Here is a 12081-nt window from a genome sequence, read left to right on the forward strand (position 1 = left end):
CTCAGCTGCAGTTGAATAATTCCTTTGTAGAAGTAGTACAACCTTCTCAAATACCTAGTGTAAAACCAATTTGTGATACTTTCTGCTTACTATATTGTCATTTATCTTCCAACATAATATTTATATTGGAAGTATATAAATAGAGTTTTTTAAATCTTTGCATAGATATTGAAAATTTACAATATTCACTCAGGTGACACTTTCTAAAAGTAGCTAGATCTCACTGCTCAATCCTGTGTGGATTAAGCACAATACCACCTTATACTTTGTACAAAAACTGGTGTTGCATAATCATCCTGACATGTCATTGTGGATCTTTGTGAAAGGATACACTCTGTAGGTAATATCTACTTTTCCTTTTGTGTAGCATAGTGCAGATATAAATAAAATGTGGTGGATGTTGCTTCCAGACCTGATCCCTAGTTTCTCTTGCCATACACTGCTGCTACAGGTGACTCAGAACATATCATCAGGTTTCTAAACACTTGAGAGGAAGTTCATTTACTGATAAAACTTGTATTCAGTATCTTTTGTATTAGGACTAGAGATGTATTAGATGATTTATTCTTTAATTTAGTTTTATATTTTAATTATACTGCTCACTTTACCATAACTCTCAACTAATTTGTGGGCATTTTAGATTGCGATCTTGATGGATATCTGTCAAATATAGTATAGTACATATATGATGATCTATTCAATAGATGCCATATGAATATGTCTATTTAGACTAATATTTTTGCTCTCTTTGCATTTGACAAAACGTTTTAATTCCATTTTAGATAAACTATTCCAGTCAGAATTACATTGCATAATATTCATAAGCTAAAATCTCTAACTAATGTTTTCTTTAACCTTTGTGAATTTCATTCCGTTAGAATTTTGAAGTTTACAAAATAAATTATCACATACATGGAACTCTTTCAAGGAAAAAGCATAACTGTCTCTATGTCATCACTTGCCACTGCTTTGTTACTTGCCTCTGTCTGTTTCAGAGCTTTTGCTCAACTCTTAAGTTGCTTTGCTTCCAGTTAATTTTGTCACACTTTATAACACTTATCATATATAAAATTTATACCATTAATGTTTTATAACATGTAGAATCAGTCATTAGTTGTTGCTGTGAGGATTTGATAAGAAGTGTTACCTTATTTCATTAACCTAAGGAAATTTACCTTTAATATCATTCAATTTGAACTCTTCACATTAATACCCCTATACCTGATCATAAATTTTAGAACTCGGTGTTTTTATCCCATACATTTTCAGGGAACCTGACAATTGATCACTACTAGGAAAACATGGTATGAGATTCTATACTGTAATTTAACAACAGCTACACTTGAGTCAAACTGTTAAAAACATAAAAGCTATTACATATTGTATTATGTTTAACTTCATGTTAAAAGTTGTCTTTGTTCTAGGATTCAACTAGCAAAGCAATATTCAGGTGTTGCTATGGAAATGTATGAATATACTATTCATATATCCAAACAATCAGCTTTGAGAAATTGGGATCATCATCTATAATATGAGTGGATTTCTAGAAATACCAAGGTTTCTCCAAAAAGAGAAAGTTCTCCCTCAAGCATGCTTCTAAGATTCACTCCTTTCCTCCACCCCTACCTGTATGGATACATATATATATGTATATATGAAATAATCACACAACATAAGTGCATTTAATTTGTAAATGCATATATGTTAATAAATATATAAACATTTTAAAAAGTATATTCCCCATGCTAAATGTCTCTGAGCATTCCTAACTGGTGCAGGTAGTTTATCTAGAAGAGGAACTTACCATATTATATAACTTTATATTAAACAACTTAATATTTATTAAGATAATAGTATTAATGTGACAGTAATTATTATGTAAATTAACTCTAAGTGCTTAACATGATACTATATGATTTGACATACAACTACACATATATGTGCATTAACAACTAAGCATAAAATAACATAGTCAAACCAAAATATAATACTTGATTTTTCAGACATAAAGGCCAGTTTTAGAGAACAAAATTAAATTTCAAGAAAAATGCTAGTGATTTTATCAATTAACTTAAGTTATTCTCAGTTGCTGCTTTTCCTTTTCAGATAAACCTGCACTTTGAGATGATATCCAACTCCACCCTGGTGACTGAGTTCCTGCTGGAAGATTTTGCTGAGACTTGGGAGCTCAGGCTCCTTCTCAGTGTACTGATCCTGCTGGTGTACCTGGGCAGCCTGTTAGGGAACCTTACCATCATCATTGCTACTACAGTTGACCAGACCCTGAACACACCCATGTACTTCTTCCTCAGGAATCTGTCCATCTTAGACATGGGATACATATCTGTGACTGTGCCTTATGCTTGTATCAACTCTCTCAGTGACCACAGGAACATTTCTGTGGCTGGGTGTGCATCACAGATCTTTTTGTTCTTATTTTGTGCAGCTGTAGAGATTCAGTTTCTCACTATCATGTCCCAGGACCGCTATGTGGCCATCTGTAAACCTCTCATGTACCCTATGATTATGAACCATCAATTCTGTGTTCAGATGACACTGGCTTCCCTTCTTACCTCTCTGATCCTTGCAAGTGTGCACACTTTCAAAACTTTCCAGCTGTCCTTCTGTCACTCTAATGTGGTCCCTCAGTTCTTCTGTGATATCCCCTCTTTGCTGAGGCTTTCTTGCTCTGACACCTTTAACAACAAACTCTTACTTCTTCTGACAGCCATTGGGCTCAGTGGTAGCTGCTTTACCTTCATTGCCATATCATATGTCCGCATATTATCAGCTGTGTTGAAGGTTCCTGTCAGAGGAGAGAGAGGGAAAGCCTTTTCCACCTGTGCCCCTCACATTATTGTGGTGTCTGTGTTTCTTAGTTCTGCTGCCTATGTGTACCTAAGACCTCAAGAAACCTCAGAAATAGTTGAAGATATGTCTCTTTCTGTATTTTATACCATTGTCCCTCCATTCTTAAATCCTGTTATCTATAGTCTTAGAAACAAACAGATAAAGGAAGCTGTGAAGAAAGTAATATTCAGATTTCTTTCATAGTTGAATAAAATAAAGAAAAAATATGGACACACAAATTGTACTGGCTAGTTTTGTGTGTCAACTTGACACAGGCTGGAGTTATCACAGAAGGGAGCTTCAGTTGGGGAAGTGCCTCCATGAGGTCCAGCTGTGGGGCATTTTCTCAATTAGTGATCAAGGGGTTAGGGCCCCTTGTGGGTGGTGCCATCCCTGGGCTGGAAGTCTTGGGTTCTATAAGAGAGCAGGCTGAGCAAGCCAGGAGAAGCAAGGCAGTAAGAAACATCTCTCCATGGCCTCTGCATCAGCTCCTGCTTCCTGACCTGCTTGAGTTCCAGTCCTGGCTTCCTCTGGTGATCAACAGCCATGTGGAAATAAGCCAAATAAACCCCTTCCTCCCCAACTTGTTTCTTGGTCATGATGTTGTGCAGGAATAGAAACTCTGACTACGACACACAAATACACACACACACATCAAACACTTTTAGACTATTTATTGGAGATATGTTTTTTACATTATATATACTATACTGCTTATAACCTCCCCTCCCTCTACTCATCCTCTCTCCTTGCTCTTCACCTGTCCTCCAAATATTATTCCCACATTCATATCCTCCCATATAGACATAATAAAAATTTTAAAAATATGATTAAAGAAATTAAGAAGAAGCCTTGACACTAAGTTATGTGTCAAGAACCTCTAATATTACCCTTGAGTTTGTTTTCTTTTGGCAATCTACTGCTGGGCATGCAGCCTACCATTAATTGCAATCTATTTACCTTGGAGGAAACTACATTTACCCTAAAAAGTTATTATCAATGCTGAGCAGTGGTGGCCTACACCCTTAATCCCAGCACTTGGGAGGCAGAGGAGGGCAGTTTTCTGAGTTTGAGGCGAGTGTGGTCTACAGAATGAGTTGCAGGACAGCCAGGGCTACACAGAGAAACCCTGTCTCGAAAAACAAACAAAGAAACAAAATTAGTGCTTATCAATTAGAGATTTTTTTTCTGGGTCAGAGATAGGGGCTTGTGTCCACTTCTCATTTTAACTCTAGGACCCCCTCTGGTAAGACCCATATATGCCCATGCATGCTGAATGCAGTTCTGGGCTTACATGTGCATAGATCATGTTAATTTAAAAACATTTGTTTTCTTAGTGTCCTCCACCATCTCTGGCTCAAATACTACTTCTGCTTCCTCTTGCACTATGCTTGCTGATTACATACTTCATGCAAGTATCCCCCATTTAAAGATGATTGTTCCAAGGTCTCTCAGTCTTTGCATAACATCTGGCTATGTGTCTTTATATCTGTGCTGCAAGAGAAAGTTTCTTTGATGAGGACAGAACAAGGTACTAATTTATGACTACAGTGGATTGTCATTAAGAGTCATTTTATTGTTAAGTTTTAAATTTAAATTTAATTTAAAACTTTTAGAAAAATAGCATTTGTTATCACCTTATGTCCTGGGGCAATCAAGTCTCAGGTTCACCACAGCAGTGGTGGGCATGGGTTCTGTCTCACGACATAAACATGAAGTCAAATCAGACATTGGTCTGTTACTCTCACAAACTTTATGTCACCATTGCACTAATGTATCTTGAAGGGAGGACACTATTTTAGATCAAAGAGTTTATTTCTGGGTTTATGTTTAAATTTCTGCTTTGGTAGTGTGCAAAATTCCATTATGTAAAAACTAGAGTAAATGTAGGATTTAAGGCATACTGTACTACCACCAGCTTGACATGTCTTTGTTCTGTAAAGAAGTATAGGTTTGTCTTCAGCAAAGGGCCTTGCTGTCAATGTTTGGAGAGCAATCCTTAGATGTAGCAGTACATTAATTGTTTTAGTTATCACCATGCAATTCCTTTATCAAACAATTCAGTTTAACATAACCATACTGGTACATAGGGCTTCATTTGATGATGGCCAACTGGCACTCTGTCTTCTCGATTATTTTGCAATTCCCTGTAGATTGTCATCATGTGTATTTATATTTAAAAACCTTCTACTTCATTAGGCTTCTATAATACTCTTCCAACAAACCCTTGGTGTGAGCTGTGTCTTCCTACATTCCCTTCTGCTTCTCCTTCTTCTCTCCTTCAACATTATTAATTCTCACATTTGGGGTCCTATATACCCCCAAAACAATTTATTCTATTTCAATTTTCTAATGATATCTATCTGTCCCTACCTATTCCCTTACTCTATAACAAATTTCTATGGTTCTGTGGATTGTAGATTGGTTATCATTGACTGAAAGACTAATATTCACAAATAAGTTAATACCATATTTGTCTGTCTGGGTCTGGGTTACTTGACTCAGGATTATTTTTTTCCTAGTTCCATCAGTATACCTGTGGAATTTCTTGAATTCAAGATTTTAACTTTTATTTATTGTTCTCTCATATAATACATCCCAACTGTCACCTCCTCTCCCTCCCCTCCTCCCAGTGTTTCCACCTCATCTCTCCTCCAAATCAACTGCTTCTCTCAATTTCCCATAAGAAAAGAGGAAGTGTCCCAGTGAAATCATGTGAACTTGGCATAACAAAATGTATCCTCATATAAAGGCTAGAAAATGTTTCCCAGTAAGAGGAAAAAGATTCTTCAAGCAGGAAAAAGACATAGAAATACCCTGACTCTGACTGCTAGAAGACATTTTTTTTAACAAATGATTAATATCCCATTATATAAATGTACCACATTTTCTTTCTTCTTTCTTTCTTTCTCTGTTGTAGGGTAAAGTGACATCCAGATATGTGTCCCAGAACAGTATAGCTGGATCTTGAGATAAATTTATTTCCATCTTCCTGAGGAAATGCTAAACTTATTTGCATAATATCTACAAATTTCCATATCAACCAGCCCCAGAATTGATTTGTATTACCTGAATAATGAAGTATACTGAACATTTATTTAAATATTTCTCAGCCATTTGAGCTTCCTTCTTAGAAGATTTTCTGATTAGAAGTGTACTTCATTTTTTACCTTGGTTATTTGTTTTCTTGATATCTAGTTTCTTGAGTTCTTTATATATTTTGAATACTACCTTTCTCTCTGATATGGAGTTTTTAAAAATATTTCCCCAGTGTCTAGGCTGCCACTTTTTTTATTTAGTTAGTTTTTATTAGATATTTTCTTTATTTGCATGTGATATGGTATCTCCTTTCCCAGTTTCCCCTCAGAAAAAATAAAATAAAATAAACAAAAAAAAAGCAAACAAAAAAACCCTTGTTCCCTTCCCCCCTTCCCCCTACTCACCGACCCACCCTCTCTCATTTCCTGGCCTTTGCATTCCCCTATACTGGGACATAGAACCTTCACAAGGCCAAGAGACTCTCTCCTCCCATTGATGACCGACTTGGCCATCCTCTGCTACCTATGCTGCTGGAGCCATGATTCGCCCCATATGTACTCTTTAGTTGATGGTTTAGTCCCTGGGAGCTCTGAGGGTACTAGTTAGTTCATATTGTTGTTTGTCCTAAGGGGCTGCAAACCTGTGGGTTTCTTCCCCCTTTGCTTGACAGCGATTTGGAATCTGAAAGCAGTCCAGACATGCTGGATGCTGGAGCTGGCCACCTGCAATGAGGAACACTGACTGCAGCTCCTGAGATCAAAGACTGACAGGTCTCATGTTTATGTTAAAAGCTTGTCAGACTTTCCTTTCAAGATCCTCCTCCGGTCTGGTGTTTATGGTTATATTGGATTACCTCGTGTTTATATTAGATGGGCTGCTTTCGATTTCTCCTGGATCTCATTCCTGAGTGTGGTTATTTAAACTCAGTGATCCTCTAACTAAATGGACATCTCGATACAGCTACCTGGTGTCCGTGTCTTCTTTCTCTCTTACCTGCTTGTGTTCACAGGTACTCAATAATCTCCAGCCCGAGAGCATCCAACGGAGTGAGGGGTCCGTTGGACGGACTCCTACACAAACCCTTCAGCTCCTTGGGTCCTTTCTCTAGCTTCTTCATTGGGGACCCTGTACTCAGCCCAAGGACTGGCTGTGAGCCTCTATTTTTGTATTAGTTGGGTAGTGTCAGGCAAGGCTGCCACTTTAAAAGATGCTTTCCTTTGGTATGCAAATACTTCTCAGTTTCAAAAAGCTTCTTTTTTTAAAAAAAACTTTGAATCTTTGTGAATTTCACGGTATTCACTCCAGTCTCACTCATTTCCCCATCACTTCAACCTGGCCTTTATTCTTGTAATTTATTCCCCAAAATAGCACAAATGTGTATGTCTGTGTGTCTGTGTAAAAATCCAATCATGGAAGCTGAAGCATGTCACAGTGTGTCCCAAACCACATCCCTTTATTCATACATCTTCACCTGTAAATGTTCATTGTAAAGATTTATTAGTCTAGTTGAAAATCTCTGGCTTCAATGACATCATCAATAGTTCATCCTCACTAAGACTCCTTTTGGTTTTCCTATTGTTACCCTACGTCATGAAGAACCTCTAGCTTTGGATCAGCAGGTTTGGCACTTTCCCAATCAATCACAGGTGATACAGATTTAGTGGTGGTTGAGTTCAGAGCCTTGGATCTGGTCCTGGTCAGTGAGCTGCCTCTTCCTTTCTGTACCATGAGAGCAAGCACTCCAGCACTGCTCCAGTTAGGCCATCCTCTGCTGCCATCAGAGTGAGGCATCACCAGCACTTCTGCTCTCATGCCCTCAGGAACATTTTATCTGTAAGCAGACACACCTTCAGAGCAAGCTGCATTGTGTACAGGGCCTATTCTCCCAAATGTGGCAGCCTCTAAGGGGTAAAGCATCTTACCTGTTCTGATAACCTTAAAGCTGGTTCATCTGTGCCTTTGCCATCAAATCCAGCTCCACTGTGATGCCTAGGTGAAGTAGAGGGCTCTCTCTCTCAAGTGCTACAGCCAATGAGGGGGCAGGGCTAGCTCTCAGGCTCTCATGCCCTCAGAGACTGCTCTCCCAACTATGACAGGTGGCAAATGGGGAATGGGGAACAGCATCATCTTCACATCCAGGCTACCTCACCACAGGAGAATAGAAGCTATCACCCTCATGAGTGACTCATCATGGACTAGCCAACAGTGCCATTTTCTGTAGCACATTTTGAAGTCATCAATGGTGATAACTCTTGCATCTGTTTTATTATTAAGGGTTATTTTAACTATCCTGACTTTGCTTTGTTTGGGTTGTACTTATGTGTATGGGGTGTGAGTGTGTATTTCTTTGTGTGTGTTTCCATATTAAGCTGAAAAATGTTCTTTCAACATCTGTAAAGAGTTGTGTTAGAATTTTGATGGTAATTGCACTGTAGATAGCTTTTGGTAGGATGGTCATTTTTACTATGTTAAATCTACCCATCTATAAGCATGAGAGATCTTTCCATCTTCTGATATATCATTTACTTTCTTTCATCAACATTTATGTTAGCTATGGCCATCCTCTGCTACATATGAATTTGGAGCCATGGATCCTTCCAGGTATACTCCTTGGTTGGTGGTCTAGATAGGTTGCTTGATTTAAGTCTGATGCTTAGCTCCAAGCCTTTGCACCTGCATTGGTCAGTTGCTGGCTGGACCTCTCAAATAACCACCACACTAGGTTCCTGTGAGCAAGTACCTCTTGACCACTGCAACAGTGTTGGGTTTGGTGTCTGCAGACTTGATATATGCCCAGGTGGGGCTGTTCCTCAGTTGGCCCTTCCTTCAGTCTCTGCTCCATTTTTTCTCCCTGTTCTTCCTTTGAACAGGAACATTTCTGGGTTAAAAAACTTTGAGATGGGTGGGTTGCCCCATCCCTCGACCAGGGCCCATGTCTATCTACTGGAGGTGGTCTCCACAGGTTCTATCTCCTGAATTACTGCTATAGTCAATCCTTTCGGGTCCTAGGAGCCTCATGTTTCTCTGGTGTCTGGGACACTCAAGTGTCTATTCCCAGTTCCTCATCTCCCCTGCTACCTATTTTTGTTCAATTTCTTGACCCTCTGGTGTTCCTTCCTTCTATGCTCCATATGGTCTGTAGGTTGTATAATGGACATTGTGAGCTTTTGGGATAGTATCCACTTATTACCTAGTACATACCTTGTGTGTTCTTTTGTGTGTGGGTTACCTCAATCAGGATGATATTTTCTAGCTCTATCCATTTGCCTGTGAATTTCTTGAAGTCATTGTTTTGAATCACTGCATATACTCCATTGTGTATATGTACCACATTTTCTGTATCCATTCTTCAGTTGAGGGACATCTGGGTTCTTTCCAGCTTCTGGCTATTATAAGTAAGGCTGCTATGAACATAATGGAACATGTGTCCTTGTTATATGATGGGGCATCTTTTACCCCATGATATTCTAAATTACTTGAGGATACTGTGAAGATGTCGTGTCCTTGGTTTGTTTCTCAGTCTGTTTGCTGCCTTTATAGAGAAAGACTACTGATTTTTGTGAGATAATTGTGTACCCAGCTACTGTACTGAAGTGCATATGGGCTAGAGGAGCTTTCCAGTGGAAATCTTAGGGTCACTTATGTATACTATCATACCATTTGCAAATAAAAATGATTAATTATTCCTTTCCAATTTCTGTACACTTTATCTCCTTCAGTAGTCTTATTGATCTGGGTAAGACTTCAAGTATTAAATTAAATAAGAATGATAAGAGTGGACAACATTTTCGTATTCCTGATTTTGAAATTGCTTTTGGTTTATCTTCCTTTAATTTGATATTGGTTATGGACTTGAAAACTACCCTTAGTATGTTACATTATGTTCTCGTATCTACAATTTTTAGCATGAAGGATTTTGTCAAAAACCATTTCTATTTTTAATATCATGATCATGTGGGTTTTGTCTTACAATGATTATGTGATAGATTTTACTTGTTGATTTACATATGTTAAAGCATCCCTGCACCTCTGGTATGAAGCATATTTGATTATGATGGATGATCTTTTTTATGTAGTCGCAGATTCCATTTGCAAGTATTTTATTGAGAATTTTTGCATCTGTGTTCATAAGAGTAATTGGTCTGTAATTCTCTTTCTTTGTTGAGTCTTTATGTAGTTTAGGTATCAGATATACTCTGTCCTTATAAAACAAATTTAGAACTGATATGTTTATATTGCTTATCTGATCTTGATTTAACTCAAGTAATTAGATTTTTCAGTTTGGTGAAATACATGTTTATAAAGTATGTCCTTAAAATTCTCAGGAATTCCTTAATGTCGTATGTTATGCCCTGCTTTTCATTTATAATTGTGTGAATTTGGACATTCTCTTCCTGACTTTTAATTTGTGTTTTAAGGAAAGTTTGTTAATTTTATTGATTGTCTCAATAAATGATCCCTTTAATTGATTATTTGTATTGTTTTATCCTATTTCTATTTAATTTTCAGCACCAGATTGGACTGTTTCATTTTTTTTTTATTTTTGTTATAGAGCTTTCAAATGTGGCATTAAGTCACTAGTACTGGCATATATATATATGTATATATATATACACACATATATATATATATATGCATACATATATATACAAATATATGCTTATAGATACACATACTTTTATATCAGTACATATATCAATACATACAAATATATATCAAAATATATATCAATACATATATCAACATGATATATATCACCTTGCCATTAACTTTCTTAAATAGAAAAAGTGATGAAAATGAAAATTAAAAAAAAAAAAAACAAAACCAAAAAAAACATGGAGTGTCTTTGTATTGGCCAACTACTTCTAAGCTTGGGGCATGCCTTGGATAATTGTAGATATACCCTTTAACAGTCCATTAAAGAAGTATGCTTTTCCATTTCCTAGAAGGTATCAATTGCAAATACCTCCTTATTTAGAAGTTTAACTTCTTCCCCTCTTTAACTCTATGATCCATTTGCCTTGAACATGTGCAGGCCTTTTATATTTTGTCAAGATATGACATTTTTGTCTTATTGGTCTTTGTTTATTGTTTTGATTTTTGGTTTAGGGTTTTCTTTTTCTTTTTTTCTTTTTCAGATAGAATATGCATAAAGTTGGATAGGCAGGAAGGTGACAGGATTCTGAGAGGATATAGATTGTCAGTATAGTGAACACTCCTTATGCCTTCTTTATATCTAAAAGTTCCTTTCCTTTCCTAGTTTCAACAATTCAAATTATTAATGCTGATATAACTTGTCATTCTTTCTGATGTTTCTGCTTCCTAGTCACACTATGTGATTCTTTTCTTTTGTTCAACTCTGAGTAAATGTGACATGTACTCATGTCAATGTAGTTTCACAAAATAATATGGTAAACTACAAAACTCACTCAAAGGAAAATAGAAAAGATGACACTGAAAAATATATAATTACATATGTATTCAAGATATGTAATGAATACAGCCATATGTGGAGAATTCTATATAAAAAAGTAAATGATACACAGAAAATTCAAGACCATAATTATATTTGATATAAATGATACAATTGTTTAGAAGTACATGGTTATTAGAACTACAAATTAATTATTAGTTGTACATTTATATTTTATACAGTTTTCATAAAATGATATTTTTCTTAAGTCTAATTAATTAGATTTTATAATACAGAGTGCTGAGATTTACAAGATATAAGACTAGATTATAACTTGTCAGCTAGTGTGACTAACATGATCTTCTCAGCCTTTGGTGGTCAGAGAGTATTTAGTCCCCCATGTGGAGCAGACTTGTGAACTATTCCAGCTCTGTTCCATAAAGAAATGATGCTTGTTTCCATTGAAATGACAGATGAGATCTGGGAAGTCTGTATTAGATTTTTGGTAATTATTTGTTACTGCCAAATGTGTCATTTTATTAGACTGTTCACTTAAGTTTCAATACTTACTTGAATTTTAGATTTTAGAAATACATGCTGAAATTATAAAAAGAAATTATCCACTTTTGGTTTTTGATATACAAAAAATATGAATATATATATATATGTATATATATATACATACATATATATATATATATATATATATATATATATATATATATATATATATATATATATATATGCTCCATAGTTCCATAGGATTCTCTAGAATGTAT

At 36.2% G+C, this 12081-nt stretch overlaps 1 protein-coding gene across 1 annotated transcript; it reads left to right on the forward strand.

Annotated features, from left to right (window-relative positions):
- The first annotated feature begins 2124 nt into the window (after positions 1 to 2124).
- Positions 2125 to 3054, forward strand: LOC116100636 (olfactory receptor 14C36-like). Its single transcript, XM_031384375.1, has one exon. It carries the CDS (start codon positions 2125 to 2127, stop codon positions 3052 to 3054), a length of 930 nt encoding a protein of 309 aa, XP_031240235.1.
- Positions 3055 to 12081: the final 9027 nt, after the last annotated feature.

This window comes from Mastomys coucha, unplaced genomic scaffold (assembly GCF_008632895.1).
Source record: "Mastomys coucha isolate ucsf_1 unplaced genomic scaffold, UCSF_Mcou_1 pScaffold21, whole genome shotgun sequence".
NCBI classification, from domain to species: domain Eukaryota; kingdom Metazoa; phylum Chordata; class Mammalia; order Rodentia; family Muridae; genus Mastomys; species Mastomys coucha.

Bases quoted from the DNA above. Each gene is read 5' to 3' on its own strand.
- LOC116100636 (XM_031384375.1), top strand. From the start codon at position 2,125: ATGATATCCAACTCCACCCTGGTGACTGAGTTCCTGCTGGAAGATTTT.